Source organism: Passer domesticus, chromosome 11, assembly GCF_036417665.1.
Source record: "Passer domesticus isolate bPasDom1 chromosome 11, bPasDom1.hap1, whole genome shotgun sequence".
Taxonomy (NCBI): Eukaryota; Metazoa; Chordata; class Aves; order Passeriformes; family Passeridae; genus Passer; species Passer domesticus.
Genome location: NC_087484.1, coordinates 13,962,687 through 13,985,240, shown reverse-complemented (window position 1 = coordinate 13,985,240; position 22,554 = coordinate 13,962,687). Strand labels below are relative to the sequence as shown.

Sequence of the window (22,554 nt, the reverse complement as noted above, 5' to 3'; positions counted from 1 at the left end):
GGGCTGAGGGGCGGGAAGGGCGCCGCGCCCCGCCCCCCGCGCGCGTGGCGGCCCCGCCCCCGCCACCGAGATGGGGCGGGCGGGGGGCGGGGCCGCACGCGACCGCGCCGCGTCACGCGCAGCCAACCGCTGGCGGCCGGCGGCTCTCGCGCTAGGCCCCGCCCTCGAGGGGCGTGTCCAGCGGCGGGCGGGGGAGGAGCCCCCCGGGGCGGGGGGGGCTCGGCGGCGGCGGGAGCGGCGGCGGCGGCGGAGCCCGAGCCCCTCCCCGGGGGCGGGGCCGCCCGGGCCCGCGCGCTGCAGGCGCCGCCCCCCCTCCCCTGCCCTCCCCCTCCCCGCCGGCCCCTCAGTAACTTGGCCGCCTTTTATCGGGCGGGCGGCGAGGCGGGGAGTTTATTGGAGCCGGAGCCGCGGCGCGGCCGGGGCGGGCAGCGAGCTCGGCGGAGGGCGGGGGGCCCGGCGCGGCCCGGGACGATGCTGCGGCTGGTGTCGCTGAAGTTGGGGCGGCTGTACCGCTACGTGAAGCTGGCGGTGCTGGGCAGCCTGGCGGCGGCGCTGGTGCTGAACACGCACTCGCTGCTGGCCTCGCTGCAGCGCAACGAGCTGTCGGAGCGGCGCTTCCTGCAGCTCAATAAGTGCCCGGCCTGCTGGGGCACCAGCTGGTGCCGCAAGTTCCTCAACGGGCAGCTGCGGCTGGAGAGCTGGGGCCGCCTGCGCCTGCTGGACTTCTTCAACGTGAAGAACGTGTACTTCGCGCGGTACGGCGAGCCCCGCGAGGGCTCCCGCCGCGTCGTGCTGAAGCGCCTGGGCTCGGCGCAGGAACTCGCCGACATCGACACCAAGATCTGCCGCCGCGCCACCGGCAGGGGCCGCTGCGACCTGCTGCAGGCGCTGCCCGCCACCGAGTTCGCCAGCCTGAACGGCGACGTGCGGCTGCTCACCCCCGGCGCCGTGGAGGGCTGGTCCGACCTGGTGCACTGCCCCTCGCAGCGCCTGCTCGACCGCCTGGTGCGCCGCTACGCCGAGACCAAGGACTCGGGCAGCTTCCTGCTGCGCAACCTGAAGGACTCGGAGCGCATGCAGCTGCTCATCACCCTCGCCTTCAACCCCGAGCCGCTGGTGCTGCAGGTGAGCGCGGCCGGCAGTGCCCGGGCGGGACCCTGGCCGCAATGGCCCTTCCTGCCCTCGCCGTGTCTGCAGATGGGGCCGAGGGCCCCCGGGCAGCTGGCCCCAAACCCCGCCGGATCGCGGGGGCCGCCGCTGGCTCCGTGCCGTGCCTGACTCCTGCAGAGGTGCCGGCAGGGCGGGCTGAGCAGAGGGTCCCCGGTCCCTGCCTCCGGGCAGGAGGCGTTTCTTTAGCTCACTCAGCCAGATCAGCTCTCCTCCTTTCTATCTCCCTCAAAGACAGCCTCTTTTCCCGGTTGCCGTTCTCCTCAGGGTTTAACTCCATCCCCATCCCGCTGTGCCGCCGGGTCCCGAGCGGCAGCCGCGGTCCCCAGGAGCGGGGTCGGTGCCGGGGGCTGATGCTCTCTGCTGACTTGTGCCTTCGGCACGGTTCGGTGTCAGCGTGTTCGCAATTCACATTCCCGGGCAGCAATGGGTGCCCGTGATTCATTTCTTAGGCTTTAGTTTAGGAGGCAGTGCGTAGAGACTGTGCTGCGATGCTGTTGTGCTTTCCTTGTCAGAAACTGACTCATGTGCTATGTCGTGTTCTTAATGTGAACTAAATATAGTTCGTGCTGGTAGAAATTAGAGATAGGTACTTGTAGCCTGAAAATAGACCGACAGATAAATGAACAGTGTTCTCATTTCAGCGATTACATGTTCTTTAGTCTTTAATTAGGGGGACGGGTTATGCGCACACACCTGAAATTTGTGCTTTAAGATGTTATGTAAATTTTTAGGTGAAAAATGCTTAGAAAGCTTCTATTGTGTGGCACCACTCCGTTGTTTCTGTTCTATTTAGATGGCGAGCTTTGCGTTTTGGTTTTTAACTTTATCAAGGCAACTCCCGAGTGTGCCTTTAGCGTGTAGGTTTGGAATCAAAACTGTTTTGTCTAACTACTGAACTGTCCTTGCATTTATCCAGTGTATGATTAAAATAATATTTGCAAATATGTTTTGAAAACATTACCTCATGATTACTATTAACATCTGCTGTTTCTCTAGTGAGAGTCCAAGAAATGTTCAGAAAGCAGTGCTGCAGGCTTTACCCTCCAGAAAGTTTGCCTACTGACTAATTTCTAGAAAATCAATTTATGAACTTAATTACAAACATGTTTTTCAGTAGTGTGCCTTCTACCCTTCAGTCTCTCCATGTACAGCTCTAGTTTTGTTTTCAGAGTGTGTTTCCAGTTTGCTTCGCAGCAGACTTGAGGGTGCAGTAAGTCTCCCATTTTGCTGTGAAGTTCCTCCTGAGCACAGTGATTAAGGAAACTCCACTTAAGTAAGAAAATCAAAAGTGCTTCACTCTGCTGAGTATATTCAAAAATTCTTTGAGAAGTGATTTGTTTTGGCTGTGTTTCATACAACTTAGTTTTTTTGGTTTTGAGCAGTGGTTCCAGCATACTGAGTGTAGACCTTGATGGCCAGAGAGCCGCTGTGTTTTTCATAATTCTTTACAGGCAAAGGGTATGGCATGCTTGTGGTGTTTACTAAAATGGGCTGGATCATAAATGGTGGGCAATGGGTTGGTTAGGAGCCTCCATCCCTCTCAGCTCCCTGATGAACTGTAGATGAATCCTGAGACTGTCAAGCAAATCTATGGAAGAGAAGAACTTCTTCTTGGGTGGACTTGAGCACTCTGCTCAACGTTTATCTTAACAAGGGTGCAGCTGAGAGCAGAGCAGGTCAAATTTGTGGGAAGTGAGGCAGCCTTTAGCACTTCAGAGAGAAGTCTGTTGCCTTTTAACAGATCAAAAGTGTTTCATAGAGTCTTGTAAATTTTGATGTTTTGACATATCTTGGACAATGTTTCTGTGGGGGTTCAGGCCAGCTTTGTGTGCTAAGCACTCACGATGGTTTCTCCAGAGGAGTGTTAATTAACTTAGATATTGGGTACTCGAGGTTTGAAGACCTTCCCTCAATTAGGAATGAAATACATAAAGTACATGAATTTCTATGATCTCTTCCCATTCCATAGTTCTCCAGGTTTAGTCTCCATCTAACAAACACTTAAGGAATGGGTAATTCTGTGTTCTGCAGCTCTTGCAACAGCAATGTGCCAGACACTCTGAGAGGTGGTTATTTTCTAGAACTAGTAATTGACTACTGAGAAGGTTGTTTGTGTTTGTACATAACATTTGTAAGACATTTTATGGTGTAGTTTCTGCAGTATTGATGAGGGCAAGTAGTGCTGTTGGAATGAAACTTGTAGGCTTGTTTTAAAAATCAGCTGCTTCCAAGACAAGAAACCTGCATGATGTTGTATGAAGAATCAGATTTTAATTTAAAGTAAAGCAGTCAATAAATTGATGCATTTAACTCATGCTGTCTGTCACCAAGAGGACACAAGGGAAAATACTGCTTGTTTTTGCCTCGAGCCTTTCATGGAACACCGCAGTGACTGAGCACTGTTATTCATGACAGTGGAGATGATGTCTAAACTCTTGGTGTACAGTGCATGCGAGTTCTGTGTTGCTTAATTGTGTTACAGACAAATGTAATTAGGCAATTGAGTAGGAATTCAAAGCTTGGTCTTTCATTTATAATGGAGAATTCACTGTAGTTGTCTACAAGAGCCAGCAATTTGTGGATTGTGAGATTTTTCATCAGAGATTGGGATTTTAGCTTGAAGCCTGTGAGGAGTATGGATTATTCCTGAAGTGGTTTTGCTCGTGAACTGCATCATCACAAGTGATTTACAGTTTCTGCTATGGGAATTTTTCAGGTGGGGCTTTAACCCATAGCATGATATTCCTGCTCAGGGATTTGTATCAAAAGTATAACACTGCACAGTTTAGTACTGATTACATGTTGTAATCCTAAGCCGCTATTTGTAGTTTTTTGTAATTTTCTTGTTCACCTTTTTTGATTGTACTTATTTCTTGTGTAGGTGTATTCAGGGAAGAATTCAGCCTCTTTTTCCATTTTATTTTGTTAAACCAGATGGAATGACAGCTGTAGTATTGTTCAAGTACACTTTTTAAATATTAAAATACTAATTTTTCTTCGGTAGAATCTTGCTAAACTGCTCACTATTTAAATCCTCTCACAGTTTTCATCTGAATTCACATTTGAACCAAAGAATTGTATGCTAAAGATTTAGTTTCTGATAGGTTTGGGGTTTTTACATCTCCCCTCCTAATAGTTGTTTTCTGCAATAAAGATGAATACTTTTTAGTAAAATAAGGTCAGATTTGTAATCAAAATGCTACATCCAAACCAGTATTTCATATAGGTATGAACAGCTTATTTGGACAAAAGCAACAACAAAACTTGCTTTTTCAACTCATTCAATGATCAACAGTGTTTTAAATGGGAATCACATGGAAACAGTGCTTTAAATGGGAATCAGCTGGAGAATAGGATCTATGCATGGCATCCTATTTCTAACTGAATATGATGATGGTGTGCATCAAACACTTGCAAAGATAGGTCAGCTGAAGTTGCCTTAGGAAGAAATAGAAAAATTGAAGAAATAACTTGGATTAGAGACCGAGTGCAGTGTGACTGTTCAGAGAACCATTCTGGATGTGAGCAGATTTATCCTTGTCCTGTCACTTTCTATAAACCACCAGCTTCGTTTGTCTTGTGAAATAGATGTAGTGGAGAAAGTTTTTGAAATATTTTAAATAGTGGATATTATTCAGCCTTATCAAGTAACTTGGTTAATTTTTATCTTCACTTGCAAGTTGGAACATAAACTTACTGTTAATAGAACTGAAGGGTGTGATACCTTATTTTTCATAGAGCTTTCACTGATGCCTGTCAGCCTCCAGATTTCCTCTTTGGAGGTGCTGTGGCAGTGTCCTGGCAGTTTGGATGACAGTTCCTGAGCTCTGCCGTGGTGCCACTGTGGCTGTGCTGTGAGCCCTGGTGTGCAGCCGTGCCGTGTCTGACACCGTCTGCCTGGGGTGATGTGTCACCTTCTCTACTTAAACACAAAAAAACAACAGAGCCCCAAATCCTTGTTCTCAGAGCTGGGGGAAGCACAATGTGATCAACTGCTGAAATAAGAAATTGTTTCTTGATAAGAAAGCTGTTTTTCAGTAAGGTGGTTGTATTTTTCCTAAGGTCTTATGCTTACCTGCAAAGACAGTTTACATCTGTGCTGGCAGAACTGAAATACAGGATTTATAACTTGTTTTGGCAAAAATGCATCTAGAGCTGGTCTTGCAACCCTCAGTCTTGCCTTTGTGTTGGCTGTGCTGTTGGTTTACAGTATTCCCAGGTGCTGTATGGAAATGTTGGTTGCCTTTACTTTGTTTTCCGTGTTGTGGTTCCCAGCTGGGAACTCAGCCCCACTCAGCTCCCTCCCCTCACCCTGGGATGGGGGAAGAGTAAAAGTGACAAAACTTGTGGGTTGAGACAGTTTTGTCTTGGGACAGTTTAGTAAGGAGAGCAAAGAGACCAGGGATTCATTCAGCAATCCCCATGGGCAGCAGATGCTCAGCCATTGCAAGGCTCCAGCACGTGGAATGGTGACTTGGGAGACAAATGCTGTCACTCTGGGTGTGTGTCCCCCTCCTTTCTTCTCCTTCCCCCAGCCTCACATGCTGGTCAGGATGCCATATGGAGTGGAATGTCCCTTGGATCAGCTGGGGTCAGCTGTCCTGGCTGTGTCCCCTGCACCCCTGGCTGCTGGGTGTGCAGCAGAAAAGGCCTTGGCTCTGTGAAATCTCTGCTCAGCAATAACTGAAACGTCCCTGAGCTACCAATGCCATTTCCTGCACAAATCCACAACACAGGCCCACACCAGCTACTGTGGAAAAAATGAGACTGGCACACAAAGTAAATTTGGAGTTTGCACATACACTGTGCAATTAAAATAAAATGCTTGCATATAATGAAGATTTTTTTCAGACTATAGAAGGTATCTATCAATTAAATCCAGAGTGCATTAATGCAACTTTGTCTCAAGCTGTAGCTTTTAACAACCTGTTTAAATGAACATTCTTCAAAGAATGATGGTGAACATTTGTGTCTTGTATGTAAATTACAAGTCTCAAGGACTTTTATCTCTGTAAGAGAAATGCCGATCTCTGTGTGCCAAATAGCAGTATTTCTGCATTTTTAATAGACTCTGTAAATCATTGCCCTTCCCTCAGATATGTTTTTAGCTTTCTAAATGCTTAAGCTTAATGACTTTATTTTTCTCACAACTTCTGATCATTCTTATTCCTTGTGGGGAAAAAGCAAAACAAAGCCAAAGCTGTATCTCTATTCCTGGTACAATTACTCTGCATGAACAGTCTGTTGCCACATAACCTAAAATTCTTCTGGTTTCTCTGCATGTTATTGTTGGGCTTTCTGTTTGGTTTTGTTAGGGCAAGAGCAATAGTTGACATCTGGTAAACATATATTAAAACATTAACTGATCAATTTGAAGCAATTTCTTGCACAGAATTCAGTCAAAGTAGCAATTTAGCCAAATGTTCCACAGAATCTTTTTGCTGATCCATACATATCTAAATGGGCAAATTCCTCTTTTCAATTTTTTTTCCATACACACTCTTCTAATCATAAGTTATTTTCTGTAGTTCTATTCTAAATACATTGGTAGAATGTAGAATGGCAAGTCAGTTTTAATACTTGGTGGCCTTTAAAATGTCTTCATTACTGAATTTGGTGTTTCTGTTCCATAATTCTGATGCCATACACCAAGCAGTGAATTTGAGGTGGTAGCTGCACTACCTGACACGTCCTTGGCTGGACTTGTGTTTAAGTCCTGGCTCATACAGATACTAGGATTTTAATAGACTGAATTTCCTTTGTGAACCTTTCTAAAAGGAATGAAAAATTGTTTCTTTGTTGAATTAAAATTGAATGGCCTCATGTTACAAGAATATTCCTCTAATGTGGTTGTATTGAAAACTGAAGAGTCATTTTTTGCAGTGACATATGACTGTACATACTAGACCAGAACTGGCTTGTACTTGTCATGTTAACTGTCATATTTAATTATGTTCCCTAAGTTATCAAAACTATTTCCATCCTTCTTTCATACTGAAAGTTCCCTAGTGTAGAAAACATGTTGGGTGAATTATAAGGGGTATTTTAAAATAATCTTGAAATTCTTGAAGTTATTGTGGGGTGTATGTTGTGATGAATGTCTGTCTGAATTTAAAGGCTGCTGGGAAGTCACTATACAGACTTAAATAGAAATTCTCTTGAGAAATTCTCACTCTTGCAGTTTTTAATAGCAGAAAAAAGTTTGTTACCCCACATTAGAAACCTTGCAATACCAGTGTTCTGGTGTGTCAGATGTATAGGGGGAATTGTGTTTTACTTCTCTGAATTAAATAATTGAGGCTTTGTTTTAGACTCCAATTTTGCAAAGTAACTTTAAAAATAAGGCCATCTCTGCTAGGACTCCTTTATAGTGACATATTCTAGGCTCATTACTGATGAGAAGTAAATACACAGTGATTATTTGCATCTGTTGCAAATTTAATCTGAAAAAAAAAACTCCTATGAACTGCAAACCAATTTGAACAGGTGACAACCAATAATGATATAAAATTTGCTTTACTATGGCTCTGGAGTTTAATAGTTGTTCATTAATTTATTTGGAAAAGAGACATATCTCTGCTGATGTTGTGAAATACAACTTTTGCAGCTGCAGTGTTCATCTTAACGACCAATATTTGGGGTTGTGTGTATTTTTGTCCTGTAGTGTGTCAAGCCTGCTGTGAACCTCTTGTTGGCATGAATTGTATGTATTAACTGATTGAAATGTAGTCAAACTTGAAGAAAACTTAAATAAATTAAAAAAACCCATGGTTTCAATGGGAACACCAGTATCTGGAGCACTCAGTGAAATGCACTGTTCAGGCTGTGTGTGTAGGCTATATGTGTGTAACTCCTGTGGGAGTTCTAGGTAAATGTCAAATGCTGTGCCATGTAGTTGCAATTACATGGTTTCCATTGTACTCACTAGCAGTCAGAAACCATTCGAGTATGTATCTTCCAGAATGCAGATCAGTTTCTGACAAAAGGAGGCATCTGTGTTCAGACTGTGCTTTGTAACTCTATTGATCCAAAAAACATCATGGTAAAATCTGCTCTCCAGCTCTTCATGGTTCCAGAGCTTTGCTCCTTTGCCTTGGTGATTAACCCAAGTGCTGCTTTTGCTTACACTGTGGAATCAGCAGTGCTCTGAGACAGAACCCATTTTCCTTTGGAGGAAGAGCATGAGATTTGAATTCTCCTTGCCCTGCCTTTTGGTGCCTGCAGCTCAGCAGGATGATTCAGTGGAGGTGTCAGGGAGGGGGTCATTTTGCCATGAAGTTCCTCAGGGTCCCTTGGAGACAAGTCCCTGCTCTGTTTGTGTGTGTTTTTTAAAATTTCTTCACATAAAAGATGCAGCTCTTTGTTTGGGCAGATTTTGTCTGGAACTCACTTTATGCAAGCACTGGAGGTGACAAATAGAGCATCTTCAGGAATAGTTTTGAAAATGAAAAACAGGTTTTTAACAACAGACATCTCAGTTGTTACGTAAACTGGTTTGGCTTTTTGGTCTTGATTATGAGGATGAATTATATGCTTCATTATGATAAACTAATATTCTTTTAAGTGTTTAATTCAAGGGGGATTTGTGTTACTGCAGAATACAATGGGCCTTATCAGCTGCAAGCTGGTGAGTCTTCACTGCCTGATCTAATTCACAGTTCTGAACAAAAAGCACTGGCACATTTGTGTCTAATCTCAGGTTTAGACAGATGGAAGTGAGGAAGACAAATGCACTGATAGTGTGTTTTTTGCTTCAGTGAAGTGATAAATTCGCTCTGTTAATTCTTAATATTTATTCTGGGACTACAGTGTATTTTTTCAAGGTATAACTGCAGTATTATTCTTTCAGGAACAGCATGTCCATTGTCCCTTTGGCAGGATTTGTTTAGGTTTCTGAGCCTTGCTTAGAGAGATGTCTTCGAGCTATGCTAATTAGAGCAAGCAAAATACATTTTGGGGGTGTGTCACTGGGAATGGAGGTAACAGAAGTTTTTGGCATCTTTACTTTTTTCCATCTTTCTGTTAGAAGATATACATATTTCTCTGAATACAGAAAGATACTGTTAATGACGGGAATCTTACTAAGCGACCTGTTTTTAGATTTTCACATGCATTACTTTATTTTAAAACACAAGAAGTTTAATTGTCTGTGGTTTCTCTGGCATTTGTGTGTATGTTCACAGATAAAATGTGAGTGGGTGCATCAGGATCAGATTGTTTTGTTAAACAGCTGTTTCTGGTTTTGAACAAGAGCTTAGTTTTTAATTTGATTGTCAAATGCAGGTTTTTTAAGTCTGAAAATAGCATATTCAAGTACAAAATCACCTAGTTAAATATGCGGACTACTAAAATAAAACATAAAATAAAGTTATGTATTACTCCCCAGAATCAGATTTTGACAGTTATGTAAGAAGCTTTTTGTTTCTGAATGCAACTTGTTCATGGAATACATGTTCATTAATCATATAAATTTGTTTTCATTTCTTACTGGCTTTCAAAATTTTAATACATGAACCAAAAAATCCTTGTCAAGTTAGCTGCAGTTTCCTCTTAGGAAACAGCTTTCAAAATAGAATAGTACAAAAAGTTACAAACTGCTGCTTGCAAAGACAAGAGATCTGCACTTCAATTAATATTCTTGTCAAATTCACCAAGTGAATATAAAAACTACTGAATGAGGCACTTGTACATATTTTTATCCCCTTCTTCCGCTACTGACTCGGGTAATGAAGTGTAGATGTGGCTGTTACATGCCAGTTGGACGGGAGCCAAAGCAGAGATGTTGTTTGTACATGTGCAGACCTTGGCAGGATTCCCCGCACTCCTGTTGTCAAAAGATGTTTCTATTGCCACAGCGTTATAAATATATCTGTTACAGCATGGCATGCAGATATTCTACTGGTAAGAAGGTGTGCACTTGTGAATAAACCAGTCTGCTCCTAGAATTTCTTGTTTGCAATGAAATTCAGTGTACACAGTGCAGGAGGCATAGTAGATGTGTTTGGAAGATCAGTGACTAACGCTGCACTTTGAAAATCAGTTTAATCCATTACATAAATCCCTGCTGCTGCTGGAAAGGAAACGTCCTCTTAGGTCCTTCCCTCTTCTGCACCCAGCTGGGGAGGCCTTCTCTTTTCCTCTTTTCCTCTCAGCAGTGCATCCTAGCACAAGGTGGTGGTGTGGGATGGATCAGGCTCTGATCCGGGAGCACCAGCCCGGCAAGTAGGAGCCTGGCTTTCCTAAGGATGTGCAGGGGACTGAAATGGGTGTGCTTGGTGGGTTGGGAGGGAGGGACACCTGTGCTTCCAATGGTGGCACATTCCTTGCCAGGTTCAACTGTTTGTGGTTGAATTTGTGTTTGAAAAGGGAGGCAAAGTCATAAGCAGGGCAAGATTGGAATATAGAAAAGGAGAACCATGGAAAAGAAAAGGAGTGGGGTGGTCCAAAGTAATATTTAAATTGAAATATTTAAGCATCATTGAATTGAGTGCTGATAAAATGCAGCAATATGAAAATGTCATGCACAGTTGATGAAATTAGTTAAGCTTGTATTTATCAGGAAATGTAATTAGGTAACTTCTCCACAATTTAAAGAGAAGTTTGTATGATGTAGGTTAAACAAGTAATTTCATTTGATGGACAACAGCTGTTTGCTTCTTGTTTTGTTTTGGTCCAGGACTGAATACAGTCACAATGAATGCACATGAAATACCTCTTTGGTGACATTTACTGATGCCACAGCCATGTATCTGTTATATAGTCAACTCAAAATAAGTAAGGAAGACTGAATTAGTACACACTTCAGTTGTTGGAAGGTTATTTTGTTAACCACAAAACAAGTGAAAAAAAAAATCCCAAAACTTTCTTAACTGTGGAATGTGACACTTGACTTGGCCTGAACTGGTGCCTATTTGGCTGTACTTCTACCTTCATTAATTGCCCTGAATCCTGCAGGCAAATAAGCCTGGAGGCTGGATAATGTCTTCCCTATTGCATGGTAGATTTAGTTATTGAGAGAGATTTAGTTCTGCTGAGTTACGTGGTATCACAGCTTGAAAATACCATACTGCTCTCAAACCAATCAAATTAGTTCATATTATCCTCAGGATTTATCACAACCTGTATTGCTTATGTGAGTAGAAGATGTGATAAAAATAGAGTTGAAGTTCAGACGTGCAGATCTGTTCTACACGGTGTGTTCCTTCCAGTCTTTCCCCAGGTGACAGTAAATGTTTCCTGCCATTGTGGATTCTGAAAGGTACAAGGCTTTCATTCATCCTGAACCCCCCCATGCTGGTCCCCCCAGCTGTGGTAAAACCTTTGCCGTGTCATTAGTGCAGAATGGATCATGGCTGGTGTCTGGTGACACCACAGCAAGGCAGAGCATGAGGAAGGAGCATGGGCACCTGGTGGTATCTCCTAATATAAAAGTGGTGTACATCATAAATTTGGGGTTTCTTAAATCAGTGCTTTTGTGGTTTCTTCCTTTGCATTCCTATCCTGCATTCCTCTGCAGTTTGGAGTGTACCTTTTAAGTGCTTGTCTGTTCACATTGAAGTGCTAGGGCACATTCAGCACAAATGAGTTAGGAAAACCATGCTGGTGTGTTGTGGCTTTTTTTGTAATTTCTTGTAGTGTGTCATTTCTATTCAGTGTCTTGTGTTAACTTCCAACAAAGGTACTGTTGGAGCCAGATTTTACTGTTGATAAAAATGTTATGTGGCTGTGTGTAATAGACACACAGTATATTTGTGGCAAGTAATCAAGAGATAGTGTTAAGGTATACTAGAAAATTAAGAAACCTCAAAGGAATCCCAACTGGGAAAATGGAAGGGATGGTGGTGGAGAGAAGGAGGTGCCACTTTGTAGAGATTTTTTTTTTCTTTAGGTTGTTAAAAGAACTGGTTTTAATTAAAAGCTCAAATGCAGAAATACTGTGATGGGAAATATACTTGCATTATTCCAACAGATGTGTAATAAAAAACCAAGAGAAAAAGATGGTTGGTGAAACTGTGTGTGTAAATATATGTGTATATATAGATAGAAAACTAGATATGGGCTATGTGTTGTTTCAGGTCATCCAGCTTCTTCCCTGCATTAGTCTAGCAAGGCATGTGGGTCACAGAAATACATTTTGTATTGTTTTTCCTTTTCCTTCAAAACTTAGAAATACATGGGTTATTGTGTTTATGGTTATTTGCAGCTTTCTCTTCTAAGCTTTATTGAAAAGTCTTTTAAAATCTAAGCTGTTTTGTACTAATTAAAATTTTAATTTCTTTTTGTTTACAGAGTTTTCCATCTGATGAGGGTTGGCCATTTGCAAAGTACTTGGGAGCATGTGGAAGGATGGTGGCTGTCAACTACGTGGGAGAAGAGCTATGGAGTTACTTCAATGCACCATGGGAGAAACGAGTGGATCTGGCCTGGCAATTAATGGAAATAGCTGAGCAGCTGACAAATAATGACTTTGAATTTGCACTCTACCTCCTTGATGTCAGCTTTGACAACTTTGCAGTTGGACCAAGAGATGGGAAAGTTATCATTGTAGATGCAGAAAACGTTCTGGTAGCAGACAAAAGGTTGATCAGACAGAGTGAGTGTCTTCTTTCACTCCCCTCACCCTGTGTGTCTCACTTCTTTCTCTGCAATATTTAAAGTATGCATGGTTGCTAAATACATATTTTGTTTGCTTTACAACTAAACTGCTAATTAACAAATGAATTAGCTTTCTTCTGCAATTAGACTACTAATTAGCTTGACCAGTTTGTCAATTTCATGAGCTGTTGAGCATACCTGGATGTTTTTAAGTACTGTAAATGTGCATAAAGGAAGAGGTGGGGGTGGGAAAAGAGGGTGTTGGCACTGGCTGTGTTTGGACAGGTGGATGGACAGAAAAGCAGCCTGGCTGTCTTGTCCACCTTAGCTGAGACAGAGATTTTTTTTTTTTGTCTTTTCCATGGAAGTCTTGGAATTCTGCTGTCTGTGAATGACAAATAGCATTAGTGCCTGCTTTGCCTCAGTCCCATGGCCTGACTTTGCTTGCTGTTGGCTTTCTGTAATAATGGAACCGAAGGAATGGGTAATTGCAGAGCTGTTTCCAAATGAATTTTCTGTCAACTGTGAAAGCTCGAAGCAGTGGCAGCAGGAGAGGTGTTTGACAAAGTGGCATCACATAGGTTTATATTCTTTCTGAGCTTATAAAGAAAACTTACAGACCTAAGGGCTGGAGACACTGAACATGAAACTCTGGATTCTGCAGAAGTTTGTGGCAACAGGCCAAGTGATTCCAGTTTGCTTTGGGTGAATGGATTATTTTAAGCTTTGCAAATAGGCTTCATATGTTGTGCTGTGGAATTAACTTTTAGACTGGGTTTTTTTTCTATCCACATACTTTTTTACAAGGAAGTGTATTTTGGGATTGTTTGGTTGGGTTTTTAAATTAGATGTATTATATGTTCTCAAGCAGCTTAGATTAAAACCGTGTGAGCCTACCAAGGAAACCTTTTAATATATTGAATATCCAGTACATTTACTGTAGAACCTTTCCTTTTCTTCTATTCCTTTCTCTTCTGTTCCTTTCCCTCCCTCTTAAAATAATATTACTGTAGGCTTCCATTTTTGGAGCCTGTCTGAATTGCTCAGGCAGAAGGATGTCCAGATGAGCTCTGGAAATGTTGATGTGTAGGTGGAATAGGAGCAAGTAGCTCCTTGCAGAACCTGAATGCTGCAAGTGTCACACCTGTTGTCCCAGCCAGGATTTTGGTGTGATTTATGATTTAACAATCAAGAACACGGACAACAAAAAGAGGACACAAGAAGATTCTCCGTCTTTGTTTCAAGTTGTGTCGTGGTTAACATTTAATACTGATTTCATGGATCTTTGGGAAGGTTCTGTGGGACAGTCTCTGTCCAGAGTGATCAGTATGCCTGTTCAGATATTTCAATGTGTACCTTCTGTGCAGTTGCATTGTACAATAGTAATTGTACTCTGTGTGGGATGTCATGTTTGAGTTTGCTGAAGCCCTTTTTACCCGTTCTTCTTTGCTGGCCTTTTTTTCCACACTGACTTTGCTGTTAATTCTGCAGATCTTGCATCATGTTTTATAGTTTTAGCTGTCATCCTTCAGTGCTCTTTCTTTTCCTAAACTGACTTTCAGTGTGCTGTGAATGAGAAGACAAATAGTCAGCTCAGAGACTGAAGCACAGATTAATTTTTATTTGTACCTCACACTGCTAAAAGGCATCTGCAGAACTCTGGGACTCCATGATAAGGACCTCTTCTCAAAGCTGGCAGTAGTCTGGAAACTTAAGATGAAAGTTTTCTAACAGAAAGTAGTAAGAACTCAGGAGAGCTCACACTTACTAACCTTTTAAGTATTATTACTGTTTGAGGTATTTTATGTAAATCAGGTTTTAAGTTAAAGAAAGCTGTGATAAGGAGAAGGGTTTGCACATGTATATAAATGCCATTTGCCTTGTTGAATTTTACTTTTTTCAAAGATTATATGTAATACATCTGCTTTTTTATGTTGTTTCTGGTTACTGCTTTGTTGAAAGTATGATAGAAGATAAAGTTTCAAAAGTTTATAGCAATTACTTTGCAATGTTATTTTAGTCTTTGGTAGACCACTTGCTAGCAGTAGTTTCCAGGGCAACTGAAGAACCCAAATCTATGTTGCTAAAATAAATCACGTTGCTTGTTTGTTTTTCTCTCAGCTTTGGCTCTGGATTGTTCCCTTGTACTTATTCATGCTACATTTTTTCCTCTGGGTATGTGTGAATGTAGATTTCATGTGTTCACTGTGCTGCTTTTTTCTTGCCCTCTCTTTGTTGTCTGTTTTGCCCTCTTTCTTTCTTTCCTTTATTTTTTCTTCCACCTGGACCATTTCAGCAGAAGGACGTATCAGACTGTCAGATGCGGTCTTAGGCTCCAACATTTCTGAGTTTATCTAAACAAAACTGGTTTTAGTTTAAATATTACCAGTTTGCTGTCTATTGAGCTTCTGATTGTTTTCAGGCACACATATGCTCTTTGCTCCTGTCTCACTTGTTTTATGTCTCCTTGCATTTCAGATAAACCTGAGAACTGGGACGTGTGGTACGAGAGCAAGTTTGACGACTGTGATAAAGAAGCTTGTCTGTCCTTCTCCAAGGAGATTCTTTGTGCTCGTGTCACTGTGGACCACAACTATTATGCCATTTGTCAGAACCTTTTGTCCAGACACGCCACGTGGCGGGGCACCTCGGGGGGGCTGCTGCACGACCCCCCAGCTGAGATTGCCAAAGAGGGGCGCCTGGAGGCCCTGCTGGATGAGTGTGCCAACCCAAAGAAGAGATACGGCCGGTTCCAAGCTGCCAAGGAGCTGCGGGAGTACCTTGCACAGCTCAGTAACAACGTGAGGTAGTCCACAGTGGAATTCTTTGGCAGCACTGGCTAAAACACTATTGCAAAGACACGTAGAAAACAGAAGTTTTGGACTCGTCTGTTAAAAAGAGAGACTAAAAAACCCTAGTTTATCAGTTTTCTAAATACTGTAAAAATAGAATTTTATGGTGTTATAATGTTCCTTTGCAAACAAACAAGGTACTTACTGAATTAAAACTTGAGCTACTATTGACTGTCCTCCCTAACTGTTTAAAAGGGAGTAGGTCACAAAAGACTGTGATAGCGTAATTGACAGCTTGTGTGTCAAAGGGTACTTTACCTAAAACTGCATTAGTGTCACAGTTCTGTGAAACTGATGTTCTTACTTGGAAAGTCAAGTTAGACTGGTGGCCTGTTTTAAAGGCTTTTTTCCTGACATCATTGTCTCATTTTTGTGTTTGTTTAAACACCTTGAAGTGGCATTTACATCCAGGTAAACCTAGCTGTCTGCATTGTTTCAAACTGAACAGGCTTTCATGTTAATGCTGTGCAGAACATTCCTACTGTGAGTGCAGGATTCCTGAGTTTACTGTCTGATTTTAGGGGGTTTTACACTGTATTTTACTATGCTTAGACATTGTGGTTTGTTTTTTAAGATCATCATAAGCTCAAATCTCACTTGAACTAACATTCATTTAATGTCTTCTGTGGTTCTGCCATTGAAAATATCACTTAATGTAATTATTGTACAAAACTTACCCTTCATGCCAGTATATACACATGGCTGGTTAACAGGAAATCATGGTATGTGCAAACTCTTATTTTTAACAGAGATAGTTGAAAATTGGAAAGACACTACAATAAAAAGATCTGTGTTAATTTGAATTGGGGATAGAAGATTGAGTAAAAATAGAAAATCACTAATCTGGTGTAGTTTTAGTATAAGCCAAAGAAGATGGTTTTGTTTACTAGTTTTTGAACATACAGTAAACAAAGAATGCTATACTGTAGTGAAACCAATAATTTTCAAAATTCAGATTTTGATGGTCCTTGGTTACTTTCTGAAGAACTTCTGAAACTGTACTTAAGCTAGAGAAAACCCTAATTTGAATAATGTCAAACAAGGCAGCAGTTTGTTTTACATCCTTCCTAAGTGTACTGAATGGAATTTTCTGAATATTCATCTTTTGGTTTACCAGTAAGCTGTGCTCACTCTAGGTACCTTTTCTTGGAATAAGTTTGACTATTCCCAGTACAGTTGAAATTGACTTGTTGAGGTTTGTGTAAATATGGAGTTGTTCTCATAAATCACAGTTTTTATAAAAGCCTCAGTTACTGCTACAGGAACTCACTTGAAAGCTTGCTCCTCAGTTTTTGTTGGTTTTATTTTTTTTTTTATTTTTTTTTTTTTACAACTACTATGCTTAATTTTCCTGAGTTCTTCATACAAAGATGCTCTTAGGAAATGTGTGCATATTACTTCTGGTAACAGTAATGAAGGAGACTAATATTTCTTAAATACGTGTATAAAACACTATTTTGTACAAGCTAAACTTAATTCTTAGCAAGGTCATGTGTGCTACTTCCAAGAGCAGAGCTGCTCTGCCTCCTGTACTGCATCAGAGCCTGATGGAAATTGTTCTGCAGGTGAGGAAAATGGCAAACTCACTGACTTGCCCTCCTTTCTCACAGCTCAGAGTGGAGCCACACAGAGATGCAGAGTGCTCTTTGATTTCTTTTGGTCACTGTATTTTGAGGAGATGGTTTAATGGTGAACATGGTGGTGGTGCTGGGTTGCTGGTTGGACTTGGTGATCTTAAAGGTCTTTTCCAACTTTAAAGATTCTATGATTAAGGATATTTTGGAATTGGAAATTCTCACTCATGTCATCGTTGCCTCTGTAGTCTTAATTTGTTCCCAGTCCCTTGTCTTGTTTTTTGAAGTTAGAATGCCAAGTGCAGCTTTTAATTTTAATTTCTCCCCTCATTTGAACAGTTCTATGTGCTTGTTCTGGCGCAAGCTGTTGGAGAACAGTCATGTTAATTTTCTTCATAAAATCCACTTATTTGAAGAAGATAGACTAACCCTCAGACTAGGTACTACTGATGCCTTAAGTTTTAGCTTTCATATTTTCCAGATTCTGTACTGCATTAGTACAGAACTCTGAACTTCATATAAAATGTTAGCAAGTTCTCCTCACAGTTTAGTTAGACAAAACAATCCTTTTCCAGCCCAAGAAGCAAGGACACCATTGCAGCTTCAGGCCCAAAAAGTGTAAATAGGGAGTTGAGGAGAGCAGACTGGGAGGATGGGACTGCATAACCTGAAGCTGTAATTGGACAACCCCAATATGGAAATGGACCAAAACTTACAAAAGTGTGAAAACTCTTGGCCTGGTGTCCGTGTTGGGTGGAGCCACTTGTGCTGCCCAAGGTGTATCCTTTGAAGGCCTTTTAATAAATCCCTGCTTTTCCTTTAACCCTGTCTAGCCTGTGTTCTAGGTAGCCTCTCAAGGCATCACTACCACCCTACCATAAAAGCCTTGACTTACCACTACAGTTGATTTTTAAACATCTACCACATTTTCCAAAGAGAGAGTGGACTGTGATTGTTAAAAGTTGTGAAAGAAACAAACACTGCCAGTTTTGAGACAGTTCTGTGACTGTCAGAATGTTCTCTTTAGATTTTGTTTGGGGTTTAGTCCCTCCAGAAACAAGTTACTGAAGCCACTTGTAAAAAGAACTTGGAAGTTAAAGGGAAATAAACCCCAAAACCCCCCACTACAACAAAAACACTACAGGGAAAACATTGTGGAGAGCAATAAACTTGTTCCATTTGCACCTGTCAGATATTTATTGTACAATAACAATTTATATTTTTAGTCATTGCCCATTATTATTAATGAACATGGTGAAATATTTTTGAATGAGATGTTTGGGGTTTGTATGTGCATTAAAATTGTCCTTTTTGTACTGTAAGTTACTGTTTGTTTGGAATACTTTATCAAAACTGTCTCCCTGTGCCTTTATATTACAAGAAAGTTGTTTCTGCAACTTCTAATGATATTAATAAAGAATACTTTAAGAACCTCATCTCAGCTATTCATTTTCAGATCTGTAAGTCTTTCAGGATTGTTTTAGTCTAGAATGCTTTAAAACATACATGGAACTGGTTTTGGTAGTGTTCCAGAATGCACCATCATCAGAAGTGACAGATAGGAGCCTTTTTCCTATCCTCCTTTCTAGTTTGATCCCAAGTATGACAGGGGAGATGAAACTGGTTCAATAGCTATCCCTGTTTGCCTTCCTGTCCTTCTCAGCTGTACATGCTTTTGCAGTTGTCCCCAGTGTCTCTTGTAGATACTGCCAGCAGTCCATTACAATTTTTTCCTAATTATTTTTCTAATTACTGATTTTTCCCTGAAGGTATTATGCAAGACTTCATATTAGGATTATTTTTAACATCTTCCTAGAAGAGATGGTATTTTTTCTCTGCCAAATAGTAAAATTGTGTACATATGATATTAAATTGTTTGTCTTTGATCTTTATATAACCTGTTTATTTTCAGCATAATTCAGCACTATTATGGTATAAATAGACTGGATTAGCTTTCTGCTAACATTGTCTTTTTTTTTTCCCTAAATAGCTAATTGGCAATTGAAGTAGAAGTATTGTGGTCACCTCATTTGCTGTTCCTTTCAGGAAGGTGGGGCTTGGGTGCAAAGAAGCTGGCTGGTGAAGTGTGGTGTTCACTGTTTGGAAGGTGAAAACACCATGGAAGTGTTACCTGGCACGTACTTGCTGTGATGTGTGCCTGCCCCAGAGTCACATATGTTATCAGAGATGGTTCTTTTCAGAATTTTGTAGAAATTCTTTGCTTGTGGACACAGCTGTCTGAATTTGTGAAGGCTTGTCATGTCATGCCTGCATGACCCAGGTGCTTGACCAGCAAGTGCAGTAGGGAGGAGACAGAAGCTGAGGAGGTCTCTGTGCCCTGGCCCTGCCCTCTGCTCCCTGGGGTCGTGGCTGCCCTGTGGATCCCTGCAGTGCAGGGCTGAGCAGGCTGCAGTGAGAGCTTTGCATCCTCAGGGTGTGTGTGCCTGAGACCTGCCTCCCCCTCAGCTGGGACTTGTGTCCTCCTCTCAACATCCTCAGTGTGTTTGTGCTCAATTAGCAGCTCCAGTTTGTGTTTGGTAGGGCTTGGCAGACACTGGGTGTGCACGTGGGTGAGAGCTGGTGGCAAGGAACCTGCTTCATGTGCATCAACACTGCAACCAAACCAGCACTGGGGAGCAGCAGTGGGACTGAGACATTCATTTCAAATCTGCTTTACTCCTCCTGACCAGGGTTAATGTAAACCCAGCCTCTGAGAGCTCAATGTGTTCTTCAGTGGGCAGGAGGAGACCCTGCATTTTGACTAGGCTTCCTTACAGTTAAGTTTGTATATTATTTATCTATTAGTTTTTGCTAATGTCATATTCAAATTTTATCTGTACATGTAAATGTACACACGTGTGTATTTAGCATAAGATGCTACTGCAGAATTCAGATTGGACTTCAGGCTCACAACTAATGGTGCTTTAATCAATTGCTTTACTTGTGGAAAGTCTGTTAACCTAATTTCTCTGCCTTCTTGTCTTTATCTATGTGACTTTGTTCATCAGATCTGGTGTCTTAAGGACCTCAAAACTGATCTGTAACCAGCTATTATTTAGAACAAACTAAGGATCTTCCTGTTCTTACTTTATTTTCGAGTTTAAATGTTTGATTTGCAATGTTATAACTGAGTTTACATGGCACTGTTGTATTTACATTTCGGTATTTTACAGAAAAGGAACTGTGGTTTCTGATTGGTTTGGTAGTTACAAAGGTATTTTGATTTGGGATACTGCTCTTACAGACTTGTAGATGTTTTGTTAGTGCTCTAAGAGGAAGACTGCAGCTCTGGCTTTTAGATGTCCAGCATTCCTTAGCTGAATCCAACGTAGGAATTCTGAAATGCTCCCACAAGGACCACATCTATAATTCACTACATGTAGAATTGAGGCAGACTGTTTCTTTTGATGCCTGGATTTTTGAGACATGAGAAACTGTAACCCATTTCCCTTGAGACAAAAGTATTTTAAAAAGGAGAAGATATATTCTAATAGGTGATTTTTTTCTTTTTTAAAAAATATTTCATTATTCAATACTTCTCTGGAGTTCAACTGATTACATTTTTTGAGATGAATCTAATTGTGTTGCCTTTATAATGTTAAAATCTTGCAAAAGTCACTTTTCAGCAATTTTAGTGCTTTAAAATAGAATTTTTAAATTTTACTGTGATGTATTTCCATAAATAAGCAGTAATAACAAACATTTTTGCGAAGTGTAACCACATTTTTTATATTATGATTTCTATGTACTCTTTTCTGTGTGTGCCTAGCAGATTATTCTGTACACTGAGTGTTGGCTGCCCACATGACTAAAATTGATGTGTAGTCAGGGCACAATTGCAGTTACACATGGAGTAGTGTATGTTTCTGGCCTGTAGCACAGCTCTTCAGTGGTAGATTACCAGAACTTCTCTATTCTGCAAACAAATAAGCAATGTGCTGCATTTGTACATTATTTATGGGTGCTTGGGTCCCAATGCACGAGCCACAGCCTGAGGTGTGTTGGTGTGAACTGAAGGGAGCTGGTGAGGTTAAAGTGGATTAATGCACAGTGTACAAAAGCAATGGGTTTGGAGTTCAGCTCTCACTTCACATGCCTTGCAGGTAGAGTGAACCATCTTTAAATAACCCACACCTTGGAAAGTCATCCAGAGAGAAGAGCTTTTGTTCCCATGAGTACACATGGTAATTTGCATGTGGTTTACAATGGTATCAGCATATGAATTGCAGGAAAAGCAGGTATTGGGGGGTCAGGATCTGTTTTTAAGATTTTTTTTGTGCTTAATATTTAGCAAAAAGAAAAGAAGTATAATTAGAAGACCATGGACCAGGATAAGAGTTTTTTCTTCCAAAGCAGAAACAATGAAGGGAGGATGTTTGCTGAATTAGAGCCTCAGTCCAGGCAGCTGTCACGTCTGCAGAAGGAAATCTGTTCAGCAGCTCATGATCATCCTGTGCTCCACACAGATGTTGATTTTTTTATTCTATTGATTTCATTTTGTAGCTGTTTTGTGCTTTGCATTCAAGAGCCAGAATAAATTTGACTTCAGCTTTTCCTTCCCTAGTGACAAAGGAGCCCCAGGCCAAGCGTTGGTGGGTGCTGGTGGTGGCTCTTGGAGCAGCATCCTGCAGGAAGGCCAGGGCTTCACCTGCACAGCCCTCCAGACTGCAAAGGCCTTGGGGGAAGTGATTTCCTAGTTCAGGCTGGTGAGAAGTTGTGGCTTTCCAGAGGAAGCTTTGGGGCAGCTTATCAGTGCACCTTGTCATGTACCAGGTAAAAAAACCCAGTGTTTAACTGTGGGATAGCCACGTGTCCTGAAAATTCTTTTGCAATTCCTGTAGCTGGTCAGAGCCCAGTTTCCAGGGAACTTTTTCTCCACCAATGTCTGTTGGGGATGTAATTCACTGAAAGGTATGGTCAGATGATTCCCCTGAAGGCAAACCACTTAAGAGTATGCAGACCATATGGCTGTAATTCAAATATCTGTGTTATTTAATGTTATATTTATTGAAGCCTATTCTTCTCTCTGCTCTTTCAAGGCCTCTAGATTCTTGCTAGTTGTCCTACTTACAGACAGCTAAGTAGCCCTTGATGTCTGTAGCAAGCCACAGGGGAAAACAAGAACAACAGCTCACCAATGCCTTTTGTAATTTGGATATATATCTGAGGTGCCAGAAATGCTTTGAAGTAATTTGGTCTCTTAAGAAAAGTACTTCATGCACTCAGGGGCTTCAAAGCCAAGCAGTGTTTCTAAAATTTATTTATTTTAAAATTTATTTATATTTAAAATTTATTTATTTATATTCATCCTGGTTGTACATCTGCAGGTATTTTCCTGGTGTGTTTGGGAATGTTTTAATACT

The 22,554-nt window shown here is 41.5% G+C and overlaps 1 protein-coding gene across 1 annotated transcript; it reads left to right on the top strand.

Moving 5' to 3' along the window:
* The first annotated feature begins 312 nt into the window (after positions 1-312).
* DIPK2A (divergent protein kinase domain 2A) lies at positions 313-18,627 on the top strand. The gene is made up of 3 exons (XM_064385800.1): positions 313-1,125; positions 12,460-12,763; positions 15,244-18,627. Exons 1-3 carry the CDS (start codon positions 472-474, stop codon positions 15,573-15,575), a joined length of 1,290 nt encoding a protein of 429 aa, XP_064241870.1. The 5' UTR covers positions 313-471; the 3' UTR covers positions 15,576-18,627.
* The last annotated feature ends 3,927 nt before the right edge of the window (positions 18,628-22,554 follow it).

Excerpts from the sequence above, each read along its gene's own strand:
- DIPK2A (XM_064385800.1), top strand. The coding sequence starts at position 472 with ATGCTGCGGCTGGTGTCGCTGAAGTTGGGGCGGCTGTACCGCTACGTG. Across the intron at positions 1,126-12,459 it reads CCGAGCCGCTGGTGCTGCAG|AGTTTTCCATCTGATGAGGG; the intron begins GTGAGCGCGGCC and ends TTTTGTTTACAG. Across the intron at positions 12,764-15,243 it reads CAAAAGGTTGATCAGACAGA|ATAAACCTGAGAACTGGGAC; the intron begins GTGAGTGTCTTC and ends CTTGCATTTCAG.